Source organism: Suillus subalutaceus (assembly GCF_016647625.1).
Source record: "Suillus subalutaceus strain FC151 chromosome Unknown DFJ58scaffold_1, whole genome shotgun sequence".
Classification (NCBI taxonomy): Eukaryota; Fungi; Basidiomycota; class Agaricomycetes; order Boletales; family Suillaceae; genus Suillus; species Suillus subalutaceus.
The window spans coordinates 383,687-399,703 of NW_024540250.1; the positions used below are offsets into that span (position 1 = coordinate 383,687).

The 16,017-nt window shown below is 46.8% G+C and overlaps 4 protein-coding genes across 4 annotated transcripts; 1 reads left to right on the forward strand and 3 right to left on the reverse strand.

Annotated features, from left to right (window-relative positions):
- The first annotated feature begins 14 nt into the window (after positions 1 to 14).
- DFJ58DRAFT_752362 (major facilitator superfamily domain-containing protein) lies at positions 15 to 2,886 on the forward strand. The gene is made up of 16 exons (XM_041387831.1): positions 15 to 428; positions 484 to 521; positions 580 to 589; positions 640 to 693; positions 750 to 875; positions 924 to 1,105; positions 1,154 to 1,244; positions 1,297 to 1,347; positions 1,404 to 1,526; positions 1,581 to 1,640; positions 1,697 to 1,712; positions 1,767 to 1,857; positions 1,909 to 2,070; positions 2,147 to 2,215; positions 2,272 to 2,359; positions 2,422 to 2,886. The coding sequence occupies exons 1-16, from the start codon at positions 280 to 282 to the stop codon at positions 2,651 to 2,653; spliced, it is 1,542 nt and encodes a 513-aa protein (XP_041251179.1). The 5' UTR covers positions 15 to 279; the 3' UTR covers positions 2,654 to 2,886.
- DFJ58DRAFT_693325 (P-loop containing nucleoside triphosphate hydrolase protein) lies at positions 2,887 to 6,394 on the reverse strand. The gene is made up of 17 exons (XM_041383414.1): positions 6,079 to 6,394; positions 5,981 to 6,028; positions 5,747 to 5,925; positions 5,598 to 5,698; positions 5,295 to 5,547; positions 5,138 to 5,235; positions 4,958 to 5,090; positions 4,848 to 4,905; positions 4,539 to 4,798; positions 4,256 to 4,484; positions 3,983 to 4,206; positions 3,768 to 3,935; positions 3,585 to 3,715; positions 3,441 to 3,531; positions 3,312 to 3,391; positions 3,106 to 3,262; positions 2,887 to 3,055 (listed from the first exon to the last, which is right to left on the reverse strand). The coding sequence occupies exons 1-17, from the start codon at positions 6,344 to 6,346 to the stop codon at positions 2,894 to 2,896; spliced, it is 2,640 nt and encodes an 879-aa protein (XP_041251180.1). The 5' UTR covers positions 6,347 to 6,394; the 3' UTR covers positions 2,887 to 2,893.
- Positions 6,395 to 7,193: 799 nt separating this feature from the next.
- On the reverse strand, positions 7,194 to 9,781 carry DFJ58DRAFT_851046 (cytochrome P450; the record flags this gene model as incomplete). Its single annotated transcript, XM_041393808.1, has 12 exons — positions 7,194 to 7,723; positions 7,772 to 8,065; positions 8,115 to 8,291; positions 8,343 to 8,353; positions 8,407 to 8,446; positions 8,499 to 8,557; positions 8,609 to 8,919; positions 8,969 to 8,983; positions 9,038 to 9,108; positions 9,162 to 9,243; positions 9,299 to 9,342; positions 9,392 to 9,781. 12 exons carry the CDS (start codon positions 9,779 to 9,781, stop codon positions 7,571 to 7,573), a joined length of 1,647 nt encoding a protein of 548 aa, XP_041251181.1. The 3' UTR covers positions 7,194 to 7,570.
- Positions 9,782 to 13,902: 4,121 nt separating this feature from the next.
- On the reverse strand, positions 13,903 to 14,773 carry DFJ58DRAFT_835439 (uncharacterized protein; the record flags this gene model as incomplete). Its single annotated transcript, XM_041392246.1, has 3 exons — positions 13,903 to 14,154; positions 14,209 to 14,453; positions 14,617 to 14,773. 3 exons carry the CDS (start codon positions 14,771 to 14,773, stop codon positions 13,903 to 13,905), a joined length of 654 nt encoding a protein of 217 aa, XP_041251182.1.
- Positions 14,774 to 16,017: the final 1,244 nt, after the last annotated feature.

A 16,017-nucleotide genomic window follows, 5' to 3' on the forward strand; every position in this document is an offset into this window, starting at 1 on the left:
ATCCAAGCTTCTTCTTTTGATTTCTGAAACCCCGACGTGTCCAAGGTGCCGGTGACAACGGATATGTTATTTCAGCTCAATGTTACTTTGATGCTTTCATGAAAGGCATCCGCCGGCAGTATCACTAACTTAGTTAGTCACTTCAATGGCCTACTATGCAATTAGATCGTCCACTGCGCTTTGACGGCGATCAGGAATGCCGTAAACGCGCGGCAGAGCCTACAGCTTATAAAGTGTAAGCTCACCCACCCTCTTCTTTCCTTGTTTCAAATCAACATCATGGACTCGGCTAGCGATACTAATTCTGAGAAAAGGGAGGACCATACTCATGCCTCTAGTACCGTACACAGCTACGACGTCGACGTCGGTGCTCAGCTGATCGCTGAGACAGACACTCCCCTCACTCCAGAGGAGGCCTCTCGACTGAGGTATGTTGTTTCATCGCCAGCACTACCCAGACCTTCCATTAATGAGTTCTCATAGAGCTAAAATTGATTGGCATATTATGCCACTCATGTGTGGTAAGTCTTTGAGACCCTCGAAGCTGTTCGCTTGACGAAGACGCATTGACTCGAACAGTCATGTACTTGTGAGCGTCCTACCGCCAATTGCTACGTTTCTTCTGAACGGTTTCTGTAGAATCACGTTCATGGATAAAACCACTTTGGGAGAGGCAGCGGTACTGGGCATACTGTGCGTGTTGCCCACATGTTGTCACGTTTGCACACCCTAAATTCTCGCTATGTTAGCGAGGATGCAAATCTAACTGCTAACCAATACGACTGGCTTGGCACGATATTTTATATAAGCTACCTCGTTTTTCAATACCCTCAGAACTTGGCATTGCAGCGCTTTCCTGTTGGAAAATGGATGAGGTACGCTAAGAGTTATCCAATATGTTCCGTATTCTGATAGTCATTCAGCATCAATATCTTTCTGTGGGCTGTGGTCCTACTATGCCATGCTGCTTGCAAATCTTTCGGATCATTGTTAGCGGTGCGCTTCTTGTTGGGGATGTGTGAAGGTGCTATCACCCCCGGCTTCCTGATTGTCACATCCATGTTCTATACCCATGCAGAGAAAACGAGGCGTATCGGTTATTGGTGTAAGCTCTGGTTCATTTGTTCATTCTCCCTCTCATTTTTTTTCTCAGTTTTGATGAACGGTTTTGCTGTGATTATTTTGGGTTTCATTAGTTATGGCCTCCTTTTCACGCATACAACCTCCTTCATGCCGTGGCAATGGTGAGTCACAATTTTACATAATGCGGGGGCAGTAGCTTACTGATTGCACGAGGCTCATGATTATTACTGGTACCGTTACATTGATCACCTCCATGCTCTTCTGGTGCGTACGTATGATCATCATGTAGATTACTTATTCATCCCTTTTGATTTAACAAGGTTGTTCTTCCCTGATTCGCCCACAACCGCTCGGTTCCTAACTCCCGAAGAGAGAGTCGCGGCGATTCGCAGAGTACAAGTGGACCAAAGTGGCGTGGAGAACAAGCATTTCAAGAAGGAACAGTGAGTTTTAATATCCATCGTTTGTGATGCATCATGTGATTCTCTTTTCGGCAGGTTCCTCGAAACCATCAAGGATCCAAAGACGTGGTTAATGGCATTCTTTGCAGGGTCCGCGTACGTTTTTAAACCATTCCATTTCCGTGTATCTAAGCATTCACGTGTTTTATTAGAAACATCGTGAATTCTGTAAGAAGTTGTTCAATAACTCGAGCTTACATACTAAGTACTGATGCATCTCAGCTCACTAATCAACGCCAGTTGATTGTTGCACAGTTCGGTTTCAATGGTATCCAAACAACTCTCCTTGGCTGTGTTGATGGTGTGGTCGAAAGTGTGTCTCTCGTTGTGCTGCACGTTACCTTACTCATCTCGTCGTATGCAGTCCTCACCATTTGGCTGGGAGTGGTTCTGGCTTCACAACCATCCATCGGCAGGTCATATGCTGGTGTACTAATGTACATTCCTGCGATACTCGGCTCGATACTAGTTAGCACACTTCCGTTCTCCAACAAAATAGGTTTACTATTCTCATACTGGATCTCAAGTACGTATCATGACTTCATTCGGCAAGCCCCTTTGAGGCGTAAGGTACTGACGGACCTTTTCATTTCATCGTCCAGTCTTTGCGATTGCGCCATTTACTATCTTCCTTGGTTGGGTCAGTTCAATAACATCCGGACACACGAAACGTATGGGTCGTTTATTTTTGTCACATTTTGTCACAAGCTCAATGATGTCTGCAAAGGGATCACCACCAATGGCATCGTCTTGTCCTCATATGCGATTGGAAATGCCGTCAGTCAGTTCATGTGGAAGGCACAGTATCAACCCAGGTATGTCACGAATTCGTTCTCCGGCACCACCGATCATCATGGATCATGCTAAATTTATGTAGGAATCACGTTCCGTGGGCTGTAATCACATCATGCAATTTTGCTGCCGGTGTCGCCTTGGTGGTTCTTCGTTTCATGCTCGCCAGTGAAAACACGAAGCGAGAGCGTGAAACACCCGACAACAAGCATGATGCGGTGTACATAGTGGACGAATCGGGTGTGGAGAGGAAGGTGGACAAAGCCTTCCTCGATCTTACGGACAAACAAAACCGCGACTTCCGTTATGTCCTGTAGGTGTTACCTTAGTGATCATGCGTGATTCCACGGATTTCCAGTTCTTCGTCCTCAAGTGCTTTGGCAGACAATATGATTGTTCAATCTTTTATACCTTACATCCTGGTTAGATCTTGTCCATGCTTGTATTGTTTGGTACTTCAGTGTTTGCTATAATTTCTGCGCCCATGTTCTGATATATTCCTTGTACAAAATAGAGGTCTACTGTGTGCTATGGTGATACAATAACTTCGGGTTTGATCAAAGAAACGATGAAACCTTCGTCGGCCGACGAACGGCCGCCGAGTTTCCTTCTAGATGCTTATATGCAATGCGAAAATCAGGGACTACTTTTTTTGACGTCGATGACCTCCTTGAATCTTTCTTAATAGCGATCGGCCTTCCAAAGAAGTCCACAGGTGGCTAGTTGGCGAATTCAGTAAATGATTTACAAAATACAAAATCATCCTAACCTTGTCTGCAATGTCCAATTTCTCGGACGTGCGTGCTCGTTTGTTTTCGGGGCCTGGCTCAGAGGAAGCATCCAAGCGGCGCAGTTCATCATTACCTCCTAAGACTTCCATGGGCTCGGGAGCCTCGTCGACGTTTTCTGTGACGCCCTTCCTTGATCTAATGATCCAATGAGCAATGCAGACACCAAATAAACAGATAGACAGACGATTTAAAGAAGTTGGCTTTTGCTTGTTCCTTTCCTTTCTCTACCGCATCTGCTTGCTTTGCGACGAGTGCGGCGTCAATCTTGGGTCGAGTTAGAAAGGTAATTTCATATTCATCCAAAATCACAAACTTCTGTGGCGACCAACTGTCGAACAGCATACCGAGAGACTGCGATATCTTCGGCGCGCTTGCCGTCGTAGGTAACAAAAACATCAATTGGACTGTGTGAACGAATGACATCAGCCGGCGAGGGGATCCGTCGTTTAGAACTCACGGGTCAAGCCTATAGACATTTTGACCATCCTCAACCTTCTCTTGCACAAAGCGAAGTTCAAAAGACACCATAATCTCCACCAAGCGCAAGAGCAGGGCTCTTTCCTGTGGCTTTATTACTTGACTGTTGACCTGAGAAATATATATCTTGAGATGGCAAGCAGTTGTGGCACGATCCACTCACTGGTCGCAAAGGAGGGGAAATTATACGATTGATGAATGGCGCAAATTCGAGCTGCAGGACTTCACCTGTGACGAGGTGTCTGTTGGCCCCTGCAGTCCGACCGGTGGAGCGGATACCGTTTGCTAACGATTTGTAAATTTCTTCGTTTGCGCGCGTCAGCTGCAAGTTCTACTTGGAATGAATACCTTGCAACCATGCAAAAAGCAAGCACTTACATCCCAGTCCGAACTATCTCGTTCTACCCGCTTTTCGCCTCGCTCTCTGAATAGCGGATGGAAAGGGACTAGGAAATATGACAAATATGTATGCAGTGCGAAGTCCCCGTCCATATACATGACAGATGAAAAGGAGTCAAAGGTCGTCAACCACTCGCCAGCTTTTTCGTAGTGGTTCAAGTTCGCATCGTGCCGGTGACAATTGATATAATGTGCAAAACAGCCTATACTTGGGTAAATGAATGGAATATATGTCGTGGATTTTGCACTGACCATTTGCTATACTTGCAGGATTATTCAATCCTTCAATTGTATGGCTCAGGCGGTTCACATATCGTGCCTCTTCTTCTTCGCCGATACCAAGCTCCTTGACACGTTTTCGGGATAAAGGTGCAAATATTTCGTTGATTACGGAAGTTATGGTAGTGTCCCCCTCCTTCATGCCCACTGTAGCACGGCGAATGAGAGGTTCGGTTACCTCATCATTGAGAGACTTGATGAACTATGAAGATTAAGAATTTTATAACCGTGCTGTGTGCACCATGTAAGTACACACCTGCAGAGTATTGAGACAGCCTCGGAGATCGCCTTTGGCCACGCCGACCAATGTACTCAAAGCCCTGGTATCAGCTCGTAGGCCCTCGAACTCACAAATCTCGCGGAGACGCTTGACGATATGACTGTCGGCAAGTCTTGTATACCGGATTTGCCGGGCGTGAGGACGGAGTTTGGCGAGTGCATTCGCATTTTGGTCATTACAGATGCATATTATGGGGCGAAGTAGTGGACGCTTGTCTTTCTGGTCGCTCTTTTTACCTGCCAAAAAGGTTCGGGGGAGTGACATCATTCCCAGTGGGCAACTTACGTTTGTTCTTTGGCTTGTCAAACGTGAGCGAAACCAGCTTGTTCACAAATCCACTTGACTAGTAAAATGCGTCAGTGATCACAGTCAGGATCATTATTCATAACACATACGTTGTCCCCGCCTCCTGTGGCCCCATCTATCTCGTCGATGATGAGCAACATAGGTTTCACGCTTCCTACTGCAGACCCTGATTCCAGCGCCGGTCGTATTCGCTCATCGATGACCTGTGCAGAGCGCGCGTCGCTGTGCGGAGTGAGCACCAGACCAAAAATTCCGTTGGAGAAGCAGACCTCGCGTTTATCTCCATTACTTCATATCCCGCCTGCTTCGCGACAATATGAGCTAATGTCGTCTTACCAAGCCCAGGGGGACCGGATATTAGCAGTAACTGTTAAAGGCCACAGATAAACAAATGTGCGCATTCTGGTGCATAATATGAACGATTACCTTTTCTCGTGGCCGGTGGTATTCATCGTCAGGGTTATAGTTCTCATCATCTTCCCGCATCCTCTTCTTGCTCTTCTTCTTACCGAATACGCACCAGTCCCATTGCTTTAACCAGGCCATTGTTTCACGGGCAACACGCTCATTACCTAACAATTCTGTGAATTTCCGAGGGCGATATCGATCAACCCAAAGTGTATCCTCTAGCACTGGACTTGAGGGCTTGTGTGACTCAGACATTCTGGTAGTGGTCTTCCTACCAAAACATATGAGAATTTGTTCTCAATGGAGTCAAAGGAGACACACGAAAGGGACAACTTCGAAGCAGTGGCAGCGGATAGCTCGTCCTTGAGTCTGTGTATAGGTATATCCAATAGGTTGCTTAATCGTGTTGGAGCAGAAGAAGTCTGGGCACAATGAGAATGGAGAAGGAAGGGAGTGCATTCGTATCTCACCTTCTGTGTTGTACCTACGTACCGCTTCCGCCCTATATATATTGCATTCCCGTCATATGTCGTAGCACGAAGCGGAGCACGTATGTGCGTAGGGATAAATGATCTAGATGAAGACACGGTGTTGCGGAGACTCTTTGGGATGAGACCCAGGATGTCTGAGATGGGAGGGAAATGATCGTCTGGAGGACCGTAATAAGTCAATGAGAAATCTTAGAATACCATGGAATGCACGACCTTGTGATTCACATGATAACCCACTTGATGGAAAAGTATCAGTTTGGACTAATAGATCAAGAGTGAGTAGCAGGCCACAGGAGTACATGTGTACTTACAACCGTCCATATCTTGTGATCCCAACAAACCGTTTGGTTGAAATGCGTTCTTCTTCTCTGCTTGCTCACTTGCACTCGGCTTATCTACGCCTTCAAGCTCCTGCACTCGTTCTTCTGGTTGTGCATGAGTTGGGGCAACACACAATCCGCCCAAAAGGCCATTCGATAAGAAGACGGACGTGAGCTCATCTGTGGTGGGTGATGAGCCCAGCAATGAGGTCGATGGACCGGGCCCAAGCAGTCCAGTAGCTACAAATGTATCCGCCATGACAGTCAGTGACGAGTGACTTTGAGCATAAAGTCGCGTCGAAACACGCGTCACCGTGGGAATACTGACGCGACGCGTTTGTGGCTGACTGCATATTCCTTCAATGGCCCTCTCTTCGAGATTTAGTTTCACTGGTAAACTAACTCAGATTATCTGTCGAGGTTCTGTCTAGGTATATGAGAGGGCGTCCATTGATTTATCGACGATCAATACTAACGTTGGCTACGCTATCGTAACCAGCGAGAGGAGGCTCTAGCACAACTCGATGATGGGTTTTCTTCGCGAGACTCGCATGTCCTGTCACTTTCGCTGTTTGACTGACTATGCCCACCTTTGCAGTACAGCAGTACAGGCTCTCAGCACTAATTGGTGATCTTTTAACCTCAGTGGCCTCCATCAGTGCAATTATGCCAGCGTCTATCGTGCCGAACAACCCTTCGATGACTACATGTGTCGTATGACCTGAACCTTGAACCTGAACTTTATTCACAGTCCCCATATCCTCACTCCCGTCTTCCCCTGCCGCTCATTCTGTCCACTACCCAGCCCATTCTCGATCCTTGTCGTTTTCCTTCATCCCATCATCATGACTGGTAACAGGAAAGGCCAATCTATCAAGCTTGAAAGTCTGGCCGTTCACTCCATATCACCTTAATGTCTGCTGTGTGGGTGGTCGACGATACTGTCGCAAAACACGTTGAAGCTTTCTATGAGAATATGTTCAGGGATTTTGAGGATAGTGGTGTCACGGACTGTACGAAGGCGGCCTGGGCACTTAACCGTGCTACAAACGCCGTGAAAACGAAAGTGCCGCTTGAGCAGAGGATGGTATTCACTCATATTGGTGTGTAATTCTACTATATTGTATTGCTGTCGTCTGGCATAGGTTTTCAAGTTGTTGATTTTCGATCGTCTTTCATCCCCCTCGCCCATGTAGCCCGCAACTAGTACCGCACCCAACCAGCCGATGCCAGAAGGGAAGATCCATACAGGGGAAGAAGACGAGCAAATCGACCAGAATGTTCATAGAAGTAATTTATCAGCTTTCGCATACTACTTATCACTCCAACACCATGGGTCTGGGAATACTCCACTGGGCAGCAGAAAGAATAACAAGGACAGCATTACAGAACTATATAGTGCTCATATGAAATACAGTACGAGGGTTTCAGCCGCGGACAAGTGGGAGAAAATACAGTAAAATTGCTAGTGCAGCGCAACCAATCATTCATACCGACGAACTCTCAAAGGTACCCCAATGCCATCCTCTCCAACAACCCGCGGACGGGGAAGAAATCCACTCGCAATTTCGACTTGAGTATCAGATCCATTCCGCATCTCAAACACGAAATTCTTCACCAGAACTAATAAAACTGTCTGTATCGCAGTGAATAACGTCCAAACTGGCTAATTCAAATCACTCACCTTGAATTCCGCAATCGCAAAATCTTTTCCGAGACACGTCCTCGGGCCGTCGACGAATGTCAGCAAATGCCTATGACCTTGGACTTCCTTGGCCTTCCCACTGATCCCGTCTTCAGTCAGCCAACGATTAGGCTTAAATTCCTTTGCGTCAGGTCCCCATATGGCCGAAGAGCGATTGATCGCCGCGCTTGATATCGTGATCAATGTCCCTTTCGCTATACATATACTGTCCGTCATTTCCCCGGACACCGTGCGCACAGGTTCGCTCAAGGGAATAACGTCATCTGCCGCTGCCTGTAAACCTATTGTGAATGGCTATTCACATGTAGACATGAACACTCACAAGACGGGTGAACTCGCCCAGCGGAGGATGGAGTCGGAGAATTTCATGGACAACCGCATCCAAGTATGGGAGATTGGCCTTTAACTGGTCATATGTCGGATCAGCGCCAAACACAAGCAGTTCCTCTCTGAGTCTGGTTTGAACATCCATGTGTCGCGATAGCTCGATCAGCGCCCACTGATTGTCACATTAATAGCGTGCACAGACGTTATCGCACAGTAGGCTTACCGTAAGACTGACTGTCGACGAAAAGTCAGCCAATATCACAGCAACGGACCAGAAATCAGCTCACTAGATGTCGTCTCATAACCAGCAAGAAGCAGGACCCTCATCTGCATGATGTGAGCTCGCAAATGATGACTGTGGTACATAGTCTCCACGGACCTGAGCCATTACTTCTTCCTCCGACATACGAAGCTCGGCATCCTGGCCTTCGGATTTAACTGATCGTCGTGTTAATCAAGAGACTACGATGAATCTCTCGGAGAGCGCACTCAACAATCCGATGATGGACTTCTCCTCGTCTCTCTCGCCCACATTCACATCCTTCTCCTGGCGGCTGCGAATCAACAAGTCGTTGGATATTTCGCTCATGGCTACGCCAAGTTTCTTGACCAGATTCCTCCGCTTGGTGGGGATCTTGATCACGATAGGAAACGTTGATGCGAGCAGGAAAAGAATTCGGTTCCCTGCTGAAGCCTTTTGGTTGCTTCCGAAAGTATCAAATACTTCGGTCACGCTGGCTCGCTTTCCATCGAGCGAGCCAAAATCGTGGGAGAAACCAGCAATGCCAATCGTATCCAGACTGATGATGCGTTAGTCAAAGGCGTCAATGGCAAAATATGGTCGCGTACGATATATGATTCATCCTTTGAGTCGTTTCGATTAGGGATGACACTTGACAAGCCAAAAAAGTTACGCACCAGTTCTGAACCTCGATGACAGCGTCGCCATCTTTGCTCGATTCTATAATAGTATCCCATGCACATTTGGCCTGTAAAGTATCAAGATCAGGGATGCTACATTGCCCACGTTGCAAATCCTTACCTTGTATGCTGAGTCATAAAACACTGATGTGAGTTTCCGAATCGCTGCATTGCTGAAAGCTGGAGTGAGGGCCTTCCGCTGCCTAATTCATAGGTAGTAGATAAGTCGTTGGCGCGAGGACAGGAACTCAACAGTACCTCCTGTGGTCTTCACCCTGAGACCATAACAGCCCTCTGCCGATCTGACAGAAGATGTCAGAGAGACAAGGTAAGATGATGACGTTAACATACGAATGACTCCAGAGCCCTCAACGAAAGGGGCGTATGCACATATGTCCATGTCTCTCGGGCGTAGAAATGTGCTATAGCTCTTGGGTCACACAACACGGTTTTAGTCTGTCCGAAAACGCTCGGAATCATATATGCGACCCCATATTCTGTCGCCCAACGTTCATACATTCCACCACTATCTTGAGATGCGACGAGGTCGTGCGAAACACCATATATGAAGCTGGTGCGAGGCGGACCCCGCAGTTGAGTCGTCTTCAATCGCCAGCGAAAGGCCCTTAGGACTTTGACGAGAGCCCATAATGCAACAAATGAACATGCGACATTGAATGCACTAACCGAGCGTACGGTTGTCCAGAGACTTAATGGAGAGGGTACGGAGACGACCTTCATGGTTATGTTGAAGTCGAAGATCTATTAGGAGATTTATAGTTGTTTCTATGGCAGTGGCATGGCTACGAAGTTGAATGGCTTCATCATGCGCAGGCACAGCAGTCGACTGCGGGAGTGTCCCGGTGCCGTCAGCAAGGATTATTCATAGAAGGTACCTGTCACGGTGTCTGACTAAAATTGTCAAACACTACTTGGACCTCCGAATCAATCATGACGAACTAGTAAGTCTGCGAGAGTGAAGGGGATGCCGAAGCATATATTGAGTGGCATCTCATTCAAGCTTGAAGGTGATACGTCTGGCTGAATGTTTCAAATACGCGGCTCAGCGGCAGCCTTGTCACTGCGGAGGCACCGTTAAGTTCGTGCCGCTAGTGGTAATTTAACCTCTAGGCACTGCGGCCACGTCTAGTCTCAACATGTCCGAAGTCAACGCGGGAGAAATTTGGATGAAGCGAATGATAAACACCGTGGTCCCGTCCATTTTGTTGCTAATTCAGTAGGGGTTCTTGGATGAATAAATTCAACTGAGTACTGAGCGCGGTCACAGCAAGCTATGGAATGCCTAGCGCAGGTAAGGGAACCAATATCAATCTGGGGACAGCTCTAACAGGCGTGCTGGCATTGAACAGTTGAACGTTGATGCATCGATGTATTATCATGATGCTGACTCGATAAGGACTCCGTGCAGAATTGCGTGTGCTAAAGCCAATGCGTGAACGTTTGAACTCTAGAGCCTTAGTACTTTAGTAGCTAGGGACGCGCGAACTCGTGGGACTAAGATTCTAATTGCGTCCATGATTCAGATGAACAAGTTCTCACGTACGTACATCATGATGGCCTCAACCGTTAACGTTTTAATCCATGGTCCATGATGCATGTCGACAGCGCTCAGCAGCCTGTTATAATGTATCGACCATCAGATATTCTGGCTCTGACCTCACAACCTGACCCATTGTGACCCGCGGAATCTGAGGGAGATGATAGATGTCCACATTCTGCTTCTCCGTGACAGCTATTTGTAAGGTGACAATGTTATTGATGCTACAATTCAAATCGAAATGGCAACTTTCCGGGCTAAGGTCACTGCCTTTGTATGAGTCCGCCAGCGGGACAAGCTCAAACATCAGGCTGGATAGAGCTGTAGATGGGCGGTATCCAGTTAAACGGGATACCTACTAGTATCTTCCAAAATGATACGGTATGTGCGTTCCTACATATTCCATAATGACCTGTGCTCATACTTATGTTCTTCAAGTTTGTCACTGAAGGATCGTAGCCGAAGCTGTAACATCGTGCAAAGTCCCTGCCTTGTTACATAGGCCCTTGTACTCTTTTGGGGAGTCTCAGAGAAACGGACAACAAGTTCACTGCGACTCGTGCGAGTGACTGTTGGCTCCACAAGATCTGATCTCTGAATCGCGCTTTCCATACGAAATGAGGCGAATTTATTACTGCGCTAGGTCATGGAGTCTGAAACCATACATCTATCCGGTCACTGTAGCACCTGTCGACAATTGTAATTCTACTTTCTATGTTGGTCATGCTGTTGTTTCGCGTCCAAACCAACTCTGAAGCGTCCCTGACGTGTGCGCCTGCCGCTTCTCCCGTGACACGCGGTAGTTAATTTTTATGGTCATGTCTCGCTCGTTCGTCATCAGCCGAAGACAAGTAGCTCATGACTATATTCTAACTACTGTCGTTCTCGCATGCACAACCAGCCACATCAGAACGGACCAACCCGTCAGGCAGACCTTACCTGCTTGGCATGTTTAGTTTGAATCTATTATAACTGGTCTTAGTCAAGTGGTTAATTAACAGATTTGAAGTCTGTTCCTGCCAGATGGTACAGGTTCAAAACCTGGCAACCGTAGTTTTCTCTATGGCGCACCTCGGGCATGAACTCATGGAGATGCCTTCGAATGTCAACCATAAGACTTGTTGCCAAGTAGTCGACAGATTCAAAATCTGTTCCTCCTGGATGGTGAAGGTTCGAAACCTCCAATGTTAGTTTTTATCTATGGTCGCCCCCCGGGTATGAGCTCATGGAGAGGTCTTCGAATCACCACTACAAGACTCATGAGCAAGTGGTTGACAGATTCGAAATCTGTTGACTCTTGGATGGTGCAGGTTCGAAACCCGCCGACAATAGTTTTTCTGTATGATCGCACCTCGGGAATGAGCTTATGGAGAGGTCTCCGGTCGTTCACCGCAAGACTCATGACCAAGTGGTTAACGGACTCGAAATCTGTTCCTCTTGGATGGTGCAGGTTCGAAACCTGCCGACAATAGGTTTTTATCTATGATCGGACCTTGGGCATGAGCTCATGGAGAGGTCTCCGAATGTCCACCACAAGACTCATGACTGAGTGGTTAACAGATTTGAAATCTATTCCTCCTGGATGGTGCGGCAGGTTTGAAACCCGCCGACAACTGTTTTTTTTAGTTTTTCTGTATGATCGCACCTCGGACATTAATGAGCTCATGGAGAGGTCTTGGAATGACCACCGTAAGACTCATGACCAAGTGGTTAACAGATTTGAAATCTGTTCCTCTTGGATGGTGCAGGTTTGAAACCCTCCGACAATAGTTTTTTAGTTTTTCTGCATGATCGCACCTCGGGAATGAGCTCATGGAGAGGTCTTCGAATGTTCACTACAAGACTCATGGCCAAGTGGTTGGCAGATTCGAAATCTATTACTCCTGGATGATGGTGCAGGTTCAAAACCTGCCGACAATTTTTTAATCTATGATCGCACCTTGGGCATGAGCTCATGGAGAGGTCTTCGAATGTCAACCATAAGGCTCGTAGCCAAGTGGTCCACAGATTAGAAATCTGTTCCTCCTGGATGGTGAAGGTTCGAAACCTCCTGACATCAGTCTTTTTTCGCCTGAGGTTTCATGGTAGTTTCCTCAGGTCCATCTCAGCCGGTCGTAACTGGGTGGTACCAAGTAATAGATTCAAAATTTGTTCCACTTGCATGTTTGAAACCCGCCTATGACATTCGTTTTATTCGACATCAGGGCTCGAAATCTTCTGAGATCCCTGTTCATGACAAGGAATTAATCCACGATCATCGGCTTCCCTGTTCAAATACCCGAATGGGTTTGGCATCTAGCAGGATAAAACACGCTGCTTCTTCCGCCATTCCAGTGGAGCTCTGTGGTTTCAAGCACAGTCCAGGTGAGCTTGGTGGAGGGATTGTGGGTGTCTAGCCTACGTACATGTACTGTGCATCTTTATGCTGCTTTCACAGCACCAAGTCGTGTCACATTAGGTTCACATATATGAGGCCTTTTGCTCCGATCCTTCAAAGTCATAGCCAGGATACTTCCCGTTCTCAGGAACGCCTTTGTCGACGTTTTGAATCCTGTGCACCTGGGTCCAATTTATATCACCAAGCCTTTAAAAACACGTACGTCGCAACAGATTGGGGTGGGTGGGGTTGGCACTTCCCCGTTCATTAGTCGAACCGCGCTGGTTGCGCTTAGAACCCGTCAGTATCGCGAAAAAAAATGCGTGGTATCAAACACGAGGAACAAGGTAGAGACGCCCCGGATGTAAGAAATCCGCCCCCCTGTCATAAATTGGCAGCAAATACACGAAAGAACATGCACAGTGTCATCTTTACACGTGGATGTACTTATCGAATAGTATCAATTCGGTTCCGATCGAGATGAAGGCCAGAGTCGAATATTCCGAGTGGTTGGAGATTTGTGGCCTCGATATTATGGGATGTCAAAGAGCGCATCTCGATGCATCTATCGAGATGCGCTTTTTGACATCCTGCAAGTGACACGAACACGCTCAGTGTTTCAACGACGGTACAAATGCAATACCTAAGACACAGACACGCTAGGAAAATTATTGTAAGAGACGGCAGGACAACAACGAACTAGAAACCACGATTGGGGCCTGAGGTATGAAAGTCTAAGTAGAGAGTGAACAGACACATAATAAAAGGAGAAAGGAAATTATACCATGCAATGACGAACAACGACCAATACGACAATAACGATTCGACGTTCAGAACGTTCAACATCATGCCGTGAGGATGGTGGAGACACTGCCTTGCAGCTGGCAGTAAGTTACGATGAAAGTCACGTAACGGACTTACTAGACATTAAGAACACAACCAACGACGAAATTTGGACTTCCTAACATCCATGTTATCAGCCGGCTGGATTCCAAAATCATTGTTATAGAAGATTATCAACTGGGATATGGTCCTCATTGTGTACCCGTCGGCGACAGGATTCCAGAAAGCCGGGCAGGTTCCTACTTCAGCAACTTGAATGGCAGCAATGGGAGGGATCAAATTAACATTGTCCGGCCGGGACGCTTGCATCGCTAGACCATGTCCGTGTCCAATTGTCTGTGATAATATATACTTTAGGATCAAGAAAAAGAAATATCAACTGCGACTCACTGTTTTCTGGAGTGGAGTGTAATTATCTCGGTCATGGGGTACCATGTTGTTTTGATTCGCTAGTCGAATGTTGGCGATCATGGCTTCATTCCTTTGCAGTGTTGCATGTTGTTGTTGTATTGATTCTTGGATCTGTTGCAGAGTTGCACGATTGTCGTTGCCAGTCCTTCTGATCTCGTCCAGATTAGCTAAGATGTTGTCACCCCCAACAGTGCCAGCTGCATCTAAGATTCCCGCTACAGCAGCTGCTAAAATAAGGAAATACTTCACTCACGAATTGTACACAGTGCAAGTGTGCGCGATTTTTCGCGCCTTCAATATGAGCGTGCGTAAGCTCCGGAATTGCACCTAATTTGATAAAGGTATAAATATTCACCACACGAGCTCAAACTAAGGTCTTGAACTTACGCCTAAGGGTTTCGAGTTCGTGCACCGTCATCTCCGCACTGTGTGCAGCATTCTCATCACCTTCATTGATCCTATGGTTTACTAAAGTGGGGATCTGGGCCAGTTCAGGAAACGTGTCTGCTAGAGGGCGAACAGCGATTGGATATGTTAGAGCCATTTCCCAACTTGCAATTGAAGAAGCATGCAGTTAACTCTAAAGAACTTAATGTGAAGTCAAAGGACGAAGTGTAGATCCTGACGGAGTTTGAATTTCCAGTGTTTGAAGTGCCAAAGGTAACCGGTACCGGTAAAGGCTTAAGCTTTAAGTACGGATGTAAGATTCTCGCTGCGGCAGCTGCCAAAACAAGGAAGAACTTATTATAATAAGTATTTGTGAAGTCAAAGGACGAAATGTAGATCCTGACGGTGTTTGAATTTCCAGTGTTTGAAGCGCCAAAGGTAGTGGCGGCCTAACTAAGACTTATGGATGTAGTTCACTCACGATTTTTTTCGCCTTCAATATGAGCCTCATACTGAGGGTGCGAAAAATCGTGCACACATGCTGCGCACCATTCGTGAGTGAACTATTTCCTTGTTTTGGCAGCTGCTGTGATACAACTAGCGCTGTTGGGGGTGGCAATGCCCTAGCTACTCTGGATGAGATCCAGAGGACTGCCAACGACAATAATGCAGCAGTGCAACAGCTCCAGAAATGAATACAACAGATCCAGCAAGGAATGCAACAGCAAAACGCGATGCTACGATCGGTCACGGGGTACCATGTTATTGTGATTTGCCGCAAATAACATGGTACCCCGTGACCGAGACGAGTACATTCCACTCCAGAAAATTGTGAGTCACAGTCAATATTTCCTCTTCCCGATCGTAATGCATCTACTACCACAGGTAAGTGGACACGGCCGTGCCCTAGCAATACAAGCGTCCCAGCAAGACCAGGATGGCAGCAAGAGGAGGGATCGAATCAGTACCCTCCTGTTGCTGCCATTCAAGTGGCTGAAGTAGGCGCCTGCCCTGCGGCATGAAATCATGTCATCGACGGGTATACAATGAAGAACATATTCCACTTGATCATATTCTATAACGATGATTTCGGAATCCAACCGGCTGACAACATGGATGTTAGAAAGTCCAAATTTCGTCGCTGGTTGTGTTCTTAATTCGTAACATTGCTGTTTAGTAAGTGGTCCTGTTTCGTTTCGTACGTGACTTTCATTGTAGCTCACTACCAGCTGCAAGGTGTTTTCATCAGCGTCACGTCATGGACTAACTAGCCGATGCTCAACGTTGAACGTCGAACCGTTATTGTCATCGTCCGTCATTGCATAGTAGAATTTCCTTTTTCCGTTTATTATGTGTCTGTTCGCTCTCTACTTACTATACTTTCATAGCTCAGGCCTCAAT